The sequence below is a fragment of the Equus caballus genome, chromosome 1 (assembly GCF_041296265.1).
Source record: "Equus caballus isolate H_3958 breed thoroughbred chromosome 1, TB-T2T, whole genome shotgun sequence".
NCBI lineage: Eukaryota > Metazoa > Chordata > Mammalia > Perissodactyla > Equidae > Equus > Equus caballus.
Genome location: NC_091684.1, coordinates 33,666,159 through 33,685,452, shown reverse-complemented (window position 1 = coordinate 33,685,452; position 19,294 = coordinate 33,666,159). Strand labels below are relative to the sequence as shown.

Below are 19,294 nucleotides of genomic sequence, written 5' to 3'. Positions count from 1 at the left end.
AGATTCATATCATAGTTACCCAAACAGCATAAAAGCTTAATAATATTAATAATAATATCAACTTACATTTGATTTCTATTTTATTCTACACTTACCGGTGCCTACTGTACAGGTGCTGTGTTAAGGGTGATTACGACCTACACGATTCCTGCTCCAACAGGACTTACAGTCCAGGGGAAGTTACGCACAGTGATTAGAGCCTTACAACACAGAAGGACACACGCTCTGAGGGGCAAGGAGGCACAGAAGACAGTGGGAGCAGGGAGGGCGCCTGACCCGAACTTAGGACAGCCGTTTGACGTTTTATAAAGGACCTTCCCCTCTGTGACGCTTGAGAGGAGGAACAGTTGGTACAGAGGTATTTCAGGGGGATCAGATCTTCTTGTCCCCAGGACCATGCCCAGAGCTTGGAATTCTAGGAAGGCCCCAGAATGGCCTGCCCACCGTAGGGTGTGGCCTTCCTCTTGGAGCTTCTCCTCTAGGAAGAGCAGGGGTCTGGACCTCACTCATCTCTGCCCCCAGGCTTCGTGCAGAGGCAGTGACACCCCTTGACTGGGAGTCCCCACTATCATCGGCCAGCACTTAGTGATCCTGGGCATGGCAGGAACAGGAATGCTCCCCCAGATCCATGTGCTCCCCTGAGTTTCTCTTTCCCCTGCTGCAGTTAGGTGGCACCATGTGACTGGTTCTTGCCAATGGGCTATGACCAGCAGTAATGGGTATCATTTTTGAGACAAAGCATTTAATTGCTGGTACAAGACCTCCCAGTGCCCTCTTCCCTGCCACAGTGACCAAGACTGCCTCATAGTCCAGGTGGTACAGGTTCAAAAGGATGAAGCCTCCATCAGCCTGAGGCTTGAATGGAGCAGAACCCTCCACCTACACATAGCATGAGAGAAAATAAACTTTGTCGTGTGAAGCCACTGAGATTTCAGGGTTACTGACCCATATACTGGACCAACAGTGTGCTCAGCGTGGAACCAGAAAATGATGGTTCAGTGAGAAGAAATTAATTAACTCCTGCCGTTAGCAGCACAGCCAATGGGAACAAGAACACTGATCTTTCTATAGTGTTTCATGATGTTCAAGGCACTTTCATGAGCATGATTTAATTTAATTCCTGAAACAACAATGAGGCTTTGGTGTCCTCAGATGCATTTTAAGGGAAGGCTGAGGGGTTCACACCTCCCTTCACCAAGCCATGACAGTGGCTTCAGCTCTCACAACTGTCATCCTAGCACAGGTCACATGACATCATCGGAAAGGACCCTGCGAGGCAGGACAAACTCCCTCCCCAGAGTCAGCTTCAGTAAGTTATCAAAACCAGGCAGAATTGCACAGCCCCTTCCATCCCTCAGCGCAGGAGGCCCACTTCAGTGGAGTCTTGCCTGGCAGTGAGATATGACTTTTACATAAAATATAAAAGCATTTGTTCCTCAGCCCTGTGCTGTCACTATCAGAAAACGTGCTCAACTGCTGTTTGGCTTGTTCAGAGCAAACTTACTGCCTTTGAATCATAGCTTTTCACCAAGTCCACATGCTGCCATCTCAGTTATTTATTTATTTATTTATTTATTTTTATTTTGGGGGGAGAAAGATTGGCCCTGAGCTAACATCTGTGCCAATCTTCCTCTATTTTGCATGTGGAACGCCTCCACAGCACGGCTTGACAAGCACTGTGTATGTCCACACTCAGGATCCAAACCTGTGAACCCCAGGCCCCCAAAGCAGAGCACGTGAACTTAACTGCTACACCACCAGGCTAGCCCCTCAAGATAATTTTTTAAAAATAATTTGTTTTCATGGTTACAAACTAATTCATGCTTATTATGGAAAACTTCTGAAATACAGAAAAGCACAAAGACAAAAATAGAAATCATGCATAAACCCAACAATCAGTGATATTCACTATTATGCTGGACTTGCCACATATCTTTCTAGTCTTCTCTGTCAAAATTGGTGTCATACAGTAACTATTATTTTGTAAACTGATTTTACAATTATTAGATTATGAACATTTACCCGTGTTTTTGAATTTTCTCATCTGACATGATTTTAGTGGCTGCATAATGTTCTGTTATGCTTTATCACTCCCCTGTTACAGGACTTTCATGTTGTTTTAAGTCTCTTCTGCACAAACAGTGTTGTGATGCACATCTTAGTGCATTCATCTTTATGTGTCTCTCTTTCCTAAAAAAATAGAAATGCTGGGTCAAATGATTTGGACACCTTAAAGACTTTTTCACACTGTTGTCAAATTTCCCTTCAGAAAGTGTATGTCTCCAGCAGTGTAGGGGCGTCCCTATTCTCTACACTTCACTTTAATTGGACAGTGTATCAGTCAGGGTCCAGTCAGGTAGAAGGAAAGCACACTAGGAATTTCGACGAAAAGAATTTAATATAGGGCATTGGTTTGACAGGCATCGGAAGGCTAAAAAGCAAAACAAGAACACTGAGATAACCCAGAGAGAGTAACTGCAGGACGCATGTCCCACGCTGGAGGCTTGGGGAACAGAAGAACAGAGTTGGAATTGTTGAAACCTGCAAGTCTGGAGCAGGAGTCCCCATGGAGCCGGAAAAGAGATCTCTGAGGATGGGGTGCTGTCAGTCGCCTGTAGGAGTTCCTAGGAAAATCCCTGCAGAGCTGGGACTCGGACCTCTGAAAAGATGTTCCTGGCTGGTACTGGTGGCTCTGAAAGGGGTGATGAGGCTACGCCTGGTTGTGGAAAAAAAAAAGTTAAAAAGAAAAGCTGGAGATTGGAAGCAACCACGGCTGCCAAAGTGAAGAACCATTAGTGAGAAGACCCTGATGGTATCAGCAAGCTGACCAAAAGGAGCAAGTCCTTCTCCTCTCTCCAGTCTCGCAATCTCCCTCTAGTGCCCCCTACTGGCAGAGCCTAACATGGAGCCAGCTGACAAGAAAGATGGGGTTTGCACAGTCCCAGCCGCAACCTCATAGAACCAGCCCATCACAGAACGGTAGATTTGGAGCTGAGAGACAATGGCCTAAAAATGAGACAGGCATCATCGCATTTTTAATTTTTGTTGGTAATCTTTTCAATACCAGTAATTCAAAGCAAATTAAATAAGACATTGGTTAATATAATGCTTTGATAACTTAGTTTTATAAAACATATAGATCTGATTTCACATCAAACTGGGACTTCCCTAAAAACAAAACACCAGATTATTACCAAATGGCTTTTATTTAAAGTGCTTCCTCTGTGCCAAGCCCTCTGCTCAGAGGTTCTGTGGGTTACCTCAGCTAGCTCTCATTTTAGATGGGAAATCTGAGGCTTAGAGAAGTAAAGCATCTTGCTCAAAGTCACGGCTTCAAAGCAATGGAGATGAGATGTGTCCTGGCAGCCTGACGTCACAGCCTGAGCTCTTAGCCATGTCTCCGTCCCCTTTACCATTCAGGTGACACACCGGTTTTTCCTCTGGCTATCTCATGGGGATGAGCACAACAAGCCCAGACTCCTCCCGGAATCTTATGCTTGCCCCATGTTGTGGGGCCACTTGGTAGTTAAGACTGCATTCTCACACGAGACATTCAGCACTCAGTAACCAAACGCCTAATAGCGAGGGCCAAAATGGGCGCTCAGGCCCAGATTTTGATCTTGAGCAAGCAGTCACAGCATGCTGGAATGGCAGAGCTGGATGAAGGTCCCTACCAGATGTCTGAATCTCTCCTGTACCATTTCAATCAACAGTTGTTTGGACTCCATTTGAACACTTTTCCCGACCTGTAACACCCCACTCTACAATGCAGTGTCTCTCTATGTTTAGACAGCTCTAGGTAATAGAAAGTTCTTCTTCGTAGAGAGTTCAAATCTATTCTCTACAAGTTCCACCTGAAGATTTTTGATCTTACTCTCTTGAACATCACAGCTTTGCTTGAAGGCAGCTGTCACCTAATTCCTCCCCTGCTGTTGTAATGAGGAGCTCATCTGCTTTTGGAGGAAGCAAAATTCTCAGACAATATGGCAGAGCGGGTAAGCAGAGCTCAGATTCGTTACTGGGGAAGACACATATAGAGGAAGGCGTCTTGGGAGTTAAGATCACAGGTTTTAAAATCCGACAGATCTGACTTCAAGTTCTAGCTCAATCATTTCCTGCTTGTGACCATTTACTAGCTGGGTGAACTTAAGCAAGTAATTTAGCCAAATGTGCATGCTTGTACCTACCAGACAGTGGTGTGATGAGGATTCAGTCCGTCACAGCTGGTCGGTGCTTACCTTGGCCACACAGGAGATGCTCAGGAAATGGGATTTATCAAGTGTACTGATGAAAGACACTAATTATATTTGGCACATAAAGTTATGAAAATGTCTCTTTATGGCAGTAGTTCTCATCTAACGATCATCCTATTCCATCCCAAAAGATCACTTTTAGAGTTATATAATAGACTACTCTCCAGACAACCTTTACTCCCCTGAAAAAGCTGAGAAATATAGCATTTGGAGCCCGAAGACCAAAACTGAAGATCTGGCTCTGCCCCTTATTCTGTGGTCTTGAGTAAACTACCTGAGCCTTGGTTTCCTCACTTAAAAAATGCACCAACAGGACCAGCCCCAGTGGCCTAGTGGTTAAGTTCAGCTTGATCCACTTTAGCGGCGCAAGTTCGGTTCCTGGGCACGGACCTACACCACTGGTTGGTGGCCATGCTGTGGCAGCCACTCACACACAAAATATAGGAAGATTGGCACAGATGTCAGCTCAGGGCAAATCTTCTTCAGCAAAAAAAAAAAAAAAAAAAAGCACCAACATAGTTAAAGTGTCCACCATGAAATATGATGGAGCAATTAGAGGCAACAGATTACAACACAGAGCAGTGCGGATGGATCTAAAAACACAGTTCTGAGTGAAAGAAAGGTGATCAGCAGAACGAGAAATATAACAGTTCCATTTATGTAAAATCAAAACAACCACACACAACGCATAACACTCATGCAAACTATAGAAATCCAATGTATTGTAATGATTGTCTATGAGAAATAGAGAAGGAAAGGGAGTTGGGAGGTTAAAAAGGGATTAAAAAAAAAAGACAAAAAAGGACCTCAACAAATTTATAAATAAATAAATAACATGGGAACAATGAAGCTTCCTTACCTTCCTCACAAGGTCATTCTGCGGACCTGACGAGATCATGCATAGGAAAGCAAAAGTTAATTTACTGTTTCCATTGTGATCTCCATATGGAATAAATGAACTGAACAGAGATAGAAATTCCCCAGTGCTCTTCAGCAGGAAGCTGTCGCCAGGGCAGAGCCCAGGAAGCCTTGCCCTGGCTTCAGAGTCTGCCAGTAAGATGACATCAAAGCTCTTCATGAAGGAGGGGCAGGCCCTCCCTCGCTTCTGGAGACACCACTTGATGGCACAGCCTGAAGCAGCAGCAGCCTCTTCCCATGGATCCGTTTCAAATGGCCCACTCGAGCCCTCGGAAGAAGAGACCCAGGCAGATGAGTACCTCAATGGCCTCCCCTCCTCATGACATCAAGTTCCGAGATTTGGTCCTCTTCATTTTGGAGAAGAAAATGGGAACCACCCGCAGAGCCTTCCTCATGGAGCTGGCCCGAAGGAAAGGATTCAGGGTTGAAAATGAGCTCAGGTAAGATGTCACTGATTCCACCTTGTGAAGAAGCAGGGCTTTTGTGAACAGACTCTTTGGGACCCAAGAAACCTATGTTTTCTTCCACATCTGGAAGAGGTGGTGTTCCCACTGGGAGAACAGGCTTGAAATCAAAGAACAAATTTGAGGCAATTAGTTAAGGCAAGTAAGATGAGTGGGGACTGAAGGCCATTATATGGAAATTAGTTGGCACCAAAAAATAAGGTAAAAAATTTTTTTTTTGCCTTCCACTATTGAGATGAGGTATTTAGGGATGATAAATAGAAACCTGCTTGGAAAATTCAATGCTGAAATCACTCGACTTCATTCTTGACCAAATTGAACAAAACACCGCTGAGTTCCATCAAAAAATTTCTACTACTTTGAAGCAGAAAGAATAGTTTGGTTGCTTGACTCTTATGGTAACATCTGGTTGTGCTGAGGTGACCAGCGTCCGTGGCGGGCTAGCGTGAGTGACTGTGGCTGGCTCAGCACAGTCACGCAAATGCCGCAGGCCTTGATCAACCTTTTCTGAAGAGCAGTGGGGTTTGTAGAGAGAGGGATGCTGCTCAAGGATTCAGGGACAGCTCTGTCCAGGGGTGACAAATGTCATGCTGAGAGTGATGAGATCAGAGTCCAGACAAGAAGGCGGTTGAAGCCACTATTCGGGCCACCAAGACTGGCTCATTCACAAACCCACTCACATCCCAGCAACTAGCCTTGCTGTTTTTCTAATTGCCATATGAGCTCTTCACTGGTCTCAAACAGATAGAAGAGAAAACAAAGCAAAATCCAGAGACAAATGGTATTAGAACCTTGACATAAATAGTTCCAAACATAACTGCCGGGGGCTTGCCATGAATGAAGAATGACGACTACGGCAGTTGGCTGGTTTGAGTGTCCAAAGAATAGGCTGACCATAATTTTTTCAGAAAAACTCTAAGAATTCTATATGAAAATAAATTCTTAATTTAATAATATTTAAAATATTTAAATATTTTGATATTTAAAAGTAAAACTGAGTTTTCTGTTGAAGAAATAGCTTCAAATTGCAAGAGAAATATATGTCAAACATCAATAATCAGATAAGATAATTTTCACGACATTCATAATTCATGTGAAGCGTCAGTGTCACAGGAACATTTTATTTTGTTACTACAATGCTCTATTCAGAAATTCCTCAGTCTCACATGGTCTCTCTCCCATCTGATTTCTCTTCACACGGCCTCCTTACCCCGCAACCCCGCCCCCTGCCTCTTTTTTTCTTTTTAACCGCCTATCTCATTTGGGATGTTAAACCCAAAATCTCAATGATTTGAGGATCTGATGAGATTATGCGTAGGAAAACAAAAGTTAATTTACTGTGAATATTCCCTTCCATGAAACTGTAGATTTCATCTAATTAAGTCTGCCTAATCTTACAGACTTACAGAAAATGTTGGCATTAGGGGGGAAAAGACGACATAGGTAAAGAGGTCAAAACCAAAAGTTTGAAAAGCAGAAATTAAAAACCTTAGCAAATACGGAACTGGTTTTTGTGGTAGAGAAATTTGGCAAGGGCTAGGCAGGAAGGTGCGAGCCAGATGGTCAAGGTACCACTTACATAGAAAGCTCACTATTGAAATGTCCATACTCCCAGCAGGGGCTGACTGGTTTAGTTACCAGCACAGCTACAAATACACACGTGGTGGCTGAGGCAGGTACTTGGGGAGACGATGGGAGGCAAGTTTCTTCTTTTGACAAGACAGCCTAAGAGGCAGCTCTGTGCCCCAGATGCCTGCTGCCAGGGACCAAGCCCAGCTGCTCAGGTGACAGAGGAAACTGGTGCACCGTGAGCAAGCTGCTGCAGTGCGTGCGATGGTGGCAAAGTTCCCAGGCTGGCAGCTCAGAAGACACATTAAATACAAATGTGTTCTCTGGCACAAAAATAAACCACAGGAAGTAGAAGTCCTAGCTCTCAAACAGAATTTCTGTACATAGAGATAGATAGACTTTAATTGGAAAGGACAATGGAAATTATTGTAGGGGAAAATCTCTAGATGAGAAGTCTACAGACCTTAAATTCTGGTTCTGACCCCTCCCAGCCATGTGGTGTGGGGGAAGACCCCCCCCCCAACCCAGATCTTAATTTCCTGATAAATGATCCAGTCTGTCTGATGTGATCCCCAAACGAGGACGGATGTCAATGTGCTTTGGTAAGACAGTTATACAAATGTAACGCGTGATTGTTTTCTTGTTAATTAGCTGGCTCCATTGACCTTTAGCAAAACCCTAAGGAGAGGAATCTGTCTCCACAATATGAACTAGGTCAAATAATGTAAACAAATAGAACAAAGACAGGAAGGAAACCCATCAAAATGTCATAAGTGGTTATTTTGGGGGGAAGTGGGTGGTAGGGAGGGATTATGGCTGCTTTTATTCTCTGTGTTTTCCAAAGTTTTCACAGTAAGCATACATTTAAAAAACAAAAATAAATTTGGTTTTTTTAAAAAAAGGATGCTTCTCAATAGTGAAGGCTACACTTCCCCTTTCTAGTATAAAAGATTCAAAGAAAGAGGAGCTAAGAAAAATAATATGCTCTGAAAATAAGCAGCCATCGCCATAGTCCCTGGCACATTCTTTGGCTGCCAGGAGAACTACATTTGAGGAAAAGTCTGACTCCTATTTCACCTGGGCCCGAACCCACAGCGTAGAAGTGGTGTACCTGAATGCGTCAGACTATTGTCCAGCACGTGCGCACTGTGTCCTTATATTTGGATGGGGTTTCACTAATAGTTATATTACAAAAGATGTGCTATTCAATGTGCCACAGGAAGCTGGTTCTTGAAATATAAATCAGTGGATGTGTCAAGTCCTTTGAGGCATTTTTGCACATCCATGAAAAGGATACTGAATTTTTTTCCGTGGTCAACGTGCTAAATTTTAAAGCAACTTCATAATCTTGGAGTTATCTAGGACAAGCTAGAGAAGGATCGGAATCTAGCACTTGTCACGTTCTTATTTCATCCTTGGTTTCAGTACTTGGAGCTATTTTAACACTTGACCTGTCGTCAACCCTTCTCTATGAACACATTAGCTAAAGCTACTCTGTATGTCTTGACCCAAATCTTTGATGATGAAGAGAGAGCTGTGGCTAAGAAGGATGACTGTCCAGGGGTACATCACCCAGCAGTTTAACACTGGCTCAGTTCTGCTGTTCAAGCAGTAGAAACCCACCAGATGATACTTCTGTCCCGCCTGGACCTCCACCATTTGTCTACAAAGGTACTTTGGAAGCCATTGTCTTTGATGGAAGCAAGATATACCATTGTAGTGTCACAAATAAAGGGTTCTGTTAGTACCCACTCTGCACAGTATTTGTCAGGTTCTGGAGACACAAAATAGTAGAAGACATGAGCCCTGAAAGCAAGGAGTTTACAATCAGACAGGGGAATTGTACCACTGTTCTCACTAGAATTAGAAGATAGCGCAATATATTTTTCAAGTATGAACTAGTCTTCCTTTTTTAAATATTTTTAAAAATATTTTCCTACCCAACCCTCTACCTCCAGCCTTCTTATGTTATTTTGGTTTAGTTATATCTAATCTGCCTGCTCATGCTTTCCATCCATTCCACCATGTAACATTGAAATGTGGCTTCTGCTCCACTCATTATCCCAAAACCATTGTCTCCAAAGTCCCAAGGTAACTCATGGTAGTAAAATCCATGGTTTTTTCACCTGAATGTTGATAAAGACTCTCTCCTTGACCAAACTCTAGCATGGCTTCCGGCAGCTTAAGGCTGTGTCTCTAGGATGGCCCCCTTAAAATGCCCGCTTGAGAAAGCTCAAGGCTGCCAGGAGAATTCACTGCTTGTTTCGGTCAAGACCTGGCAATAGGCAGATGGGCCCCTGAACCCCCTCTTAAAGCAGTTGCATTAGAAACCTTGTCATTATAAACCCTTTTCCTGCCTCTTTGAGATGTAGATCTTCTAATCAGCCAGAACTATCTTCTCCAGGACTGCGAGCTGGCTCTTTGAATAGTAGGCTTTCCAAGGATACAACTGTCTCCCAGTCTCTGTGGGAAGGTGAAGGACCTAACTTGAGTGGGAGCCTGCTCGAACTTGCACCACTGCCTCCTGTCATAAAGATTCAAGAAATTTGTTTCTCCTCTGAATAAGTGCCAATTAGCAAATCCAGGTGGCCTGGTCACATGGACTAACCCCCCTTGATGCCCCTCAGTGCCTTTTCCTTAGCAGACCGCAGCCTTTAAAAGGTCTCCTGTCTTCTGTTTTTTTGAAGTTAAGCTCCATTGGTGCTGGACCCTCCTGCTTCTTGCAATAGTTATTACTAAATAAAATCTATCCTTACTGCTTTAACTAGTGGCCAGCTTTGTTTATCTCTGACAATGTTCTATCACTTCAAATTGCTGGTGTTTAAAATCAAAATATTAAAAGTCATTGTTTGCAAAATAAACTGAACACCGGATGAAAAGGGTAAGTTACCTGCTCTAGAAAATACAATGTTGAACGAGCCCATTTCTAGGCCCCTTCCGGGTCCAGAGTCCAAACACATCTTCACTGGTTTCTCTTCGTGTTTTTTTCCCAGCTTGAATCCCTTCTCCCTTCACCTCTCTGTGTCTAAGACCTAAGATCCCCGGAAGCCCCCTCCAGTAAACTTCCTCCCCGGAACACAGCTGTGGCCCATGGCCTAGGGTTGGCCCGCAGCTCTCCCACTTAGCTTTGCTCCTCTTCTCATCAGTTGGCCCTTCCTGACTCCACAAGGACAAGGGCATCATCTGGGCCATTGTGTAGACCTCACCCTCGGACCTTTGACAATTTTCTTACACATTGTAGGCTTCAGAAAATATCCGTTCAAAGAATGATTTAGCTGGTGAACGTGAACCCAGCCAAGGGAACTTGTGATTACCAAGATTAATTTTTCTAATTAAAATTTTTTCCTACAATGCACCCGTATTACTTTTGTAATCAGCAAAATAATAAGGACTTTATTTTTATAAATTCAAGCGAATACAATGTAAACTTTAGTCCTGCTTTGGTCCAAATCACTTTAATTTCAAAATTTTGTGGACTTTAAATTAATGAAAATGTTTATGATCCCATTTAAGGCGGGACAAAGAATCAGAGCAGAGCCTCTCAGTCTTAAATATATCGGGGCTAGAAATAGAAACCTGTCTTTACTGGTGCTGGAAAGAGTGTGGGACAAAACCAAATGAAACTGCTGTGGATTCTGAAACAGATCAGTTGCTAAGGGAAATTGGCAGGAGGCTTTTTAAACGGTGAATAACTCACTTTAACTGTAAATTACTATTTAAAGTCATTATTTACAAAATAAGCCCTACATCAGATAGGAAGACTCAGGAACGACTTCTCCAGAGAAAGAAAACCATTTTAAAGACAAAGATAAAAGCTGATGACCATCCCTGAGGACTGGGGAAGTCAGATTGGTCTGTCTCCAGGCAAAGAAGGGTGGCTGCCTCTTTCTTCGTGGAGAATTTTTCTAATTAAACTGAAAGGCAGGACCAGTTAGGAAAAGAAAGACAGGAAGAACGAGGATACGGGGAGCAGAGAAAAAAATTCAGAACTCATTTTTTAGTTAGCTTCATAAGGGCTTTCCAGATATCTGAGTGCCATATTCATAAATCTTATAATATCTTTTGCCACACATGTTACTATGTACTTAATGTGTTTCCTTTACTTGTCCCTAAAATGAATTGTTAAAAATAATGTAACCTTTTTCTGAAGAATAATATAAAAACCATGAAACCCATAAAAACCATGGGTCTGACATGCATAATTTAAAAATGTACCTAGAAATAAACATAGATGCTTTTTAAGTGTTTAGTTGTGTACCTGCTAAAATTATCTCAAATAGCTGCAGAGAAACGAGTACCACCTTGGGAAGCATTGCTGTAATTGAGCCCAAGTCCAGCGTGCGGCAGTTAGAGAGAGAGCTTTCTCTACAGCAGTGTTTCTCAAGGTGGGGCTCTCGGTTGTGGGGTTTAAAATACGGTCGCTCCCATGGAGAGACAGGAACTATTTTCCCTTCCCTTGCATCTGGGAGGGCTTGTGACTGCTTCAACCAATAGACTGACACTATGTGACTTTCGAGGCTGAGTCATAAAAGGCCCTGTGGCTTCTGCTGTTCCCTAGATCCCTTGTGTAAGAAGGTTGAGCCCCCTCTGAGAGATGCCCCATAAAGGTGCTCAGGTTGAGAGATGCGGCAGAGCCCAGCCTCCCAGCCATGCCTGCCGAGTTACCAGACATGCAGAGCCGTATGGAGTATCAGCACATCCTTCAGCACCATACTGAACCGAAGGATCACCCAGCTGAGCTGCCTGAACTCCTGAACCAAAATGTTGTGATACAATAAAATCTTTGCTTTGTTAAAGCCATTTTGGGATAGTTGGTTGTGCACCAATAGATAACTAGAACTGACTGACTATGTCAGAATCACCAAGGAAGTTTGTCAGAATGCATATTCTGGGGCCTTAGGTAATAGGACCCAGGCATCTGAATTTTAACCCAGCTTCCTTGGTGTCTCTGGTAGACACTAGAGTTTAAGAAGCATTCCTTTAGAGATATTGATTAATCAATTCATTTGTTCATTCTACCAGTGGTCTGTCTATTGACCATTACTATGATTCTGGCCACGTGCTGGGCACCAGGCATGACTAGAACCCAGATTATAACCAGCCAGATTAGAACACTGTCCCTGCCCTCAGGGATGCAAAGGACCAAGCCAAGCACATTTCAGTTCAGCACTAGGCAAAGGAGAGGACCCTGAATCTTTTTCCTTGTGGAAAGCTGAGGCACAAATCCCAGTTATAATTGGCTCAAGGCCTCCCAAACATAGGTCAAGACATTATTAATTGGTCATGGCCAAGAAACTAGGTGCACTCAAAGAATTGAATCCAGTGGTCTTTCAGGAACAGCTGTCTCAGCAGTGCCTTGGGGTCTTTGGAAGAGGGTGGGGGCGGTTGCCTGAATCTTCCTCTCACTTTTACTATAAGAAGAGAGCCCGGGCCTCCAGGGCAAGGCAGACACTACCTCAGCCCCAGCCCCAGGTTTATTTGCCCTTGAAAATGGCATTCGTGTGTACTTTTTCCCCTAAGTAAAAAAGTGATGATAGATGATTCACGACAGAAAATGGGCAAATATAAAAAAATACTTAAACAAAACCTCCCCCAGGGGTCTAACCACAGGCCGGTAGAACGTTGAGAGATTGTTTGAGTCATGCACACCTGGGATTCAATGCTGACTTCATGTGACCTCTGCAAGCCATGGCTTTCTCATCCGAAATGATATTGTCCACCTCATAAGACTCTTGTGAGGATTCAGTAAGTATGTGTGTTTATTATTTTTTCTGGTAGTCCAGAATATTTCTCTTTAGTCTTGTTCCTTTGTGGATGCCTGCATGTTATCTTATTTGCTGATTGCTTTACAGTACCCCTCCCCCGCTTTCCCAGGCATTCTGGATGTCTCTGTTAGAGGCAGGGCTCTGTCTAGAGAAATCCTAGCTGAAGAGAGAGTGGTGGTGGAGCAGGGGTGGTAAGAGGGTTGGTGAGGGGCCTGAATTTGGAAGATGAGCCCCGGGGCTCCTTCTCAGCCCACCTGCTTCCCTCTGAGGTTTAGGCAAAACCCAGAGTTCAGAGGGCCTGACAGCCTCCCTGTGGCTTTCCATCTTGGTGTGCAGCTATGGCAACCGTTCTTTCAGATTTTCTGGGACGGTTCTCCATGGCTTGCAATCTAGTTAGCCTAGCCCGTATGATATTGGACATAAAATACCAAAACACAAATTCTATGTGGCAGCAGCAGGGACGGTGAGTATAGCATTGTATAGGAAGTGTCATTGTAGCTCTATTTCTGTCCTTGGGAGGGAATCAGGGCTTTTTAGTGTTATGATACCCGTCCAGAAGTTATTCCTTCTGCAAAAAGAAGCAGCTCCCTCCTCCGCCGTGGAAGAAGCACAGAGTTCCGGTGGGTTAGCTCAGTGTGGTCCACCGTACAGTCCAGCTTTGGACTGAAGTAGAACTGGGATCAAATCCCCGCTCTGCCAATTATCAGCTGGGTGAATTTTTAACATTTCCAAGGCTCTCTTTTCTCATTTTTAGATGGGGGTGATAAAACTGATCTCACAGTATTACTGACAATAAAGGAGGCAAAGTATGAAATGTGCCTATCACAGTGTCCAGCACATAGTCCTATTCCGATATTATTTTCAATATATATTTTTTAAAAGATTGGCACCTGAGCTAACAACTGTTGCCAATCTTCTTTTTTTTTTTTCTGCTTTTTCTCCCCAAATCCCCCCAGTACATAGTTGTATATTTTAGTTGTGGGTCATTCTAGTTATGGCACGTGGGATGCTGCCTCAACGTGGCCTGATGAGGGTGCCATGTCCGTGCCCAGGATCCAAACCAGCGAAACCCTGGGCTGCCCAAGCAGAGCGCACAAACTTAACCACTTGGCCACGGGGCCGGCCCCTATTTTCAATATTTTAACATTGGAGTGCACAGAGCAGAGAGAAAACCCCTGTACCAGCAAATAGACAACTAGCTGCCACAACACAGCAGTAAGAACTCGTCAGCAGAACACACTGGAGGCAGTGACTCTCCCCAGTGCTGCTGCTGCTGAGGGCTCAGAACTGCAAGCAAACAGATGCACTGTCAGAGACCGTGAACAGCCTGCAAAGGGCACCTGACAAGCCCAACACCAGGAGCACGTTGTAGTCCAGATCTAGGTGGCCATGAGGAGAGCGTCAGCCAAACTCAGGCAACAGAGAAGATGGGAAATACAGACTGGGCCAGAAGAGAGACTACTCTCTAAACAACGTTTCTCAGGTTATTTGTGGTGAAGGACCAGTTTTCAAAAACTGTGTTGCAGACCACTGCTTATATTAAAAAACAAACACACAATAAACTGCTTGGTGGTGTCAAATTGCAATTAGAGTTTCTGAATGCTTACTTTCAATTTCTGCACTGACCTTGCAGGAACCAGTGACAAGCAGTACTGAACTGTGAGTAGCACCGTGTGAGCGGCTGACGAGGTTTTGTTTGTTTGATTTTTTTGTTTTTGTGTGTGCTTTATTATTATTGTGAACTCAGACATTCCCCCATTTTCCCAGGACTCCTGGGTGACGAGGTAGTGGGGGTGGGGGTGGCATGAGAGTGGATGGCGGGGGGCCTGAATTTGGAAGTTGAGCTCCAAAGTTCCTCCTCAGCATACCCTTTGCCCTCTGAGGTTTAGACAAAACCCTGTTTATATTAATAATAAATATTATATTATAATAAATAATAATATCATAATAAATTTTCCCTCCAAAGGGCAGAAATACAGCTGGAATAACACTTCCTATGTAGCCCTATTAGTCCTTTTGTTGTCTTCTTAAAGTCTTCACATAAACAACCTTTCAAAAGTTTATTATAAATGATTTTTGAAGTGCACGGACCTAGAATGGAGAAGCAGCTGTTCTTCTTCCTTAGACTCTAGTCAAATGTTATGTTATCACAACTCATTCCTCCTTGGGCCTGCTGCCCATCCTGCCACTGGATGGTCTCAGCTCTGAGCTCTAGCCCCATCTCTCTCCCAGCGCCAGCCTCACATCCCGCTGTCAACTGGAGGGTCTCATCTGGATCTCCTGCCGTCCTTCAAATGCAGCATGCCTGAAATAAACTTCAGTTCCACTCCCCAACCCCTTCCCCCAAAGAGACACAACTTCCTAAATCCCTATTTCTACCAAAAGTGCTATTACTTTACTGGGATACATACACTGGAGTAATATTTGACTCTATTCTCCACTTAACCTTTTATAGGTGAACTGAGCCAGAGGTTCACCATATGTCTCCTTTGCCTTCCTTCTGAGTGCTATAAGCACCAAGGTTAAGATCATCTCACACGTAGTCCATTGTTTCATTCCTCTAAGTAGCTCCCCTACCCTCCCTATCATCTCTCTCATTGCGTGTACCAAATCAGTCTTTTTAAAAAACACAGTAATGCTATCAATGACCTGCTCACAAAAGCCTTCACAGGTTCCACAATCCCAGAAAATAAGATCCAACCTCCTCAACCAGGTTGCCCCTACCAACTCAGCCACATCTACAACCACTTCCCAACGTGAACTCTTCACTCCAATCCAGGCCATTCTCTGCCCTCTCCTTCCAGCCTCTGAAGCTTTTCTTCCAGGGGGCCCAAAGTGCTGCCTTCCAGGTAGCTTATTCCTCCCCATCCATCAAAGTTGGACACAAATCCCACTTTTCCACAAAGCCATGCTGCCCTTCCCAGCTCACACTCAGCTCTTTTCTTTACCCACCACTTGCAGATCTTGTCCATGCCTCATGTCTGGTCATATCTTAACCATCTGTTTCACATAAGATACTAACGTCCAGAAACTTCCTTTTTCCTCTTTGGCCCCCAACTCCCTCCCGCCACCACCACCACCACCACCACTGCAAAGAACCTAGGGCTGTGAATATATCAGTGAACCAAAAAATACCTAATGAATCCAGAGTCAATCAAAAACAGGAGAAGAAGAGGAAGTCAAGGAAGAGAAGGAGAGAATAGAATTCTATTTTTCTCTTGGATGCCCAGATATGTATCTTACTATCTCCCAGATTCACAGACTATTTCAACTGAAAGATCCTTAAAAATCATTGGTTCCAATGATATGAAGCTGACTATGAAGACTTGGTAAAAACTAGAAATAACATACTTGACCCAGAAGAGACAATCCAAAAGGATAAATATCATTCACTAGCTGTGTGACCTTTTGGAGTCACTTAAATTCTCTATTCTTCAGTTTCCTCATTTGTGAAGTATGAATAGGATAACATTTACTTGAGGGGCTATGCGAGTATTAAATGAGATGATGGGTGTAAAGTACTTGGACAGTGCAGAAACAGCTCAGGAGTCCTTAGGGGAAAAGATCCCTGCCTGTCTTATATCACAGGGCTGTGCTTCGAAAAACATGTAAAGCAATATTTCCCAAAGGCTGGTCCCCACCTATTAATGGGTTGCAAGATCAATTTAGTGGGATGTTACAAGCATACATACATCAGCATCTATTTCTATTTTGGGTCGTGAAATAAAATGTATTTCTAACTACGGGTCACAAACAGTTTGAAAGGCACTGGATTGCAGCCCTCTTCAAATAAAAATGAAGTGGTCCACAAAAGCCACGTGCAGAATGCTGAGCGCTCCTTTAAGAAAGGACAATTTCATCTCCCATCTTCTCTGGACCTTAGTTTTCCATTGACACCACAATCTTGCTAACGTTTTCTTAATTTTTCTCGCATCTGACATGTGATATAGACCACTGTTGCTACGCTAATTAAAACAGAGAGACTTCCCTCGCATGGAGGCCTAAATTCTCCGTGCCTATGGTCGGTTCTGGTGTGTGTCTTTCTCCATCAGATGGAAGGCTCTGAACACCTCGAGGAGAGAGGGGAGCTTCTGATTTTGAAGCCTCTTCAGCTGGTAACTTTGTCTTGCATTCTGCAGTGATTCCGTCACCCACATTGTGGCAGAAAACAACTCTGGTTCAGATGTCCTGGAGTGGCTTCAGGTACAGAACATAAAAGCCGGCTCACAGCCAGAACTCCTGGATGTCTCCTGGCTGATAGAATGTATGAGGGCAGGAAAACCGGTGGAGATGACAGGAAAACACCAGCTTGTTGTAAGTGTCACGGTTGTGAGTTTCATTGCCCTTTGCTTGATGATCAGGAACATGTGCTGTAGAATCAACAGACCTGGGTTACACCTCAGATCCTCTGCTTACTCCCTGTGTGTTCTTGGGCAAATCACTTAGCTTATCTGAGCTTCAGTTTCCTCCTCTGTAATATGAGATAACAACAGTGCCTACCTCATAACATGGTGATGAGGATTAGAACAACATGCATGTAGGGCACTTCCCGCAAACCCCGATCAATAGTAAGCATTTAATAAATGGTGGCTATTTAGGTGAACGATCTGTAAACAAATATTTCAAAATATTGAAGCCTTGATGTCTGGCAGCTGGAAAAGTAAAGGGTTCCTATTTGGTTTCTTACTATGATCATTAGCAAAGGAAAAAATAAAGAAAATTAATGTCTTAATTCCAAATCCTTCACCAATGGCGCTGGAACCCTCAGAAGAGGGTTTGAACCATAACTGCATCAGTTTACAGAAAAGGATAATGGTGTCTAATTGATGGGTCTGTTTCACATTTTTTTTTTTTCTGATGGCAAAAAGAATACATCTTAATTATAGCAAATTCAAATATTCAATATGCTGCCTCTAACATAAAATGTGACTCTCCTATAATTTTATCCTCTTTCCAGAGACAACTGCCATCAAACTGCCTCCCGTTTTTTCTTCATACGTATCTGTTATTATTACTATTGATTGTTCTTAATAATGGATGCTTATGCATTTGTTTAGGTGAGAAGAGATGATTCAGCTGGCCCCAACCCGGGCCCCCAGGAGACTCCACCGCTAGTGAAAAAGATCTCTCCATACGCGTGTCAGAGAAGAACCACCTTAGACAACTGTAACCAAGTGTTCACGGTAACGGGCTTTACAACAGCACCCAGAGCAAGCGAAGCACTTGCAGCTTCTTTCCAGGGACCTACAACTTAAATCACAAATTTTTCTGAAAATCTAGATAAGTTTTCCCTCCACACCCATCCCCCAAAACCTGATCTCTGGTTCTTCTTTCTGTCAAGAATGGGTCTACTTCTGTCATGGAAATGGACAGATATATTTGGATTATATTCTTTAGCGATGGTAGATTACTGTTTGTTGAGAGTTGTCATTATTGGGCACAACACTTGTCAAAGGCAAATGTTTTGAAAAACCAAAACATAGTAAGAGCAAATTACATAGAAACAGCAATAATGCATAAACAGCCTTTGCTGGGAAACCAGAAGAGTGAGAGACAGCAGACCTAGATTCTCGCCTCTCTGGTATTAACTAGCTTGGGCAAGTCAGTTCCTCTCTCTGAGTCTCAGTTTCCTCATCTGTTCAATTAGAAATTAGCTAGATTGTCTCTAAAGCCCCACCCAGCCCTGAAGTTTGGTAATTGTGTTTCAGATGACCCTAACAAGCCCACCACGGCCTGTCCTCCAGCCTAGAGCCAGTAGTCAGGTGGATAAAACAGGTGGAGTACGTCAAATAAAAAACTTCTCATTTCTAGACTTCCAGCCCCACATGTACGAGGAGGACCAGGAAATTGCAGCTACTGGGCAGGATGAGCACGGTGCCACACAGCTGCATCTACTTCCTCCTCTGCTAGAAATGCAAACGTGCCTTACCTTAAATAACCCGGCCTCTGCTCTGTGCCACCTGCGATCACACCCGTTCGTTCAACAAGGCTGCACTAAGTGCTGCTTGTGTTTTATGTACAAGCTAAGAGATGGGGAAGCCCAGTGATCAAGGCAGAATCCCGGCCACAGGCTGGTAGGAAAGTCAGTGAGCAACGAGGGAAGGACCGTGCCGAGTAATGACCACTAGGATATAGTGAGGACGGGATCGTGTTTTGGTTAAATCATTCCTAAATATCTAATGGCAGTGAACTCCAGGTTTCCTTACAAAGTACTCTGCAGCTTGTCTTTTCAATTCAACTCCACTTGCCCAACAAGGGACGGGTGCAAAGGTACCAGAGACTCAATCCCGGCCTTCAAGGAAGGGTCAGGCGGTGTTCCAACCCT

The 19,294-nt window shown here is 43.7% G+C and overlaps 1 protein-coding gene across 2 annotated transcripts in view; it reads left to right on the top strand.

Moving 5' to 3' along the window:
* The first annotated feature begins 5,313 nt into the window (after positions 1–5,313).
* The window catches only part of DNTT (DNA nucleotidylexotransferase), a 32,891-nt gene continuing 18,910 nt past the window's right edge, over positions 5,314–19,294 (top strand). The window contains exons 1-3 of one of the 2 annotated variants that reach the window (XM_001501762.7): positions 5,314–5,611; positions 17,109–17,283; positions 18,027–18,152. In XM_001501762.7, the coding sequence (XP_001501812.3) occupies positions 5,409–5,611; positions 17,109–17,283; positions 18,027–18,152 (504 nt within the window). In that variant the 5' untranslated portion in view covers positions 5,314–5,408. The remainder of the gene's footprint in view (positions 5,612–17,108; positions 17,284–18,026; positions 18,153–19,294) is intronic. The other variant, XM_005602351.4, reaches the window with a different exon arrangement.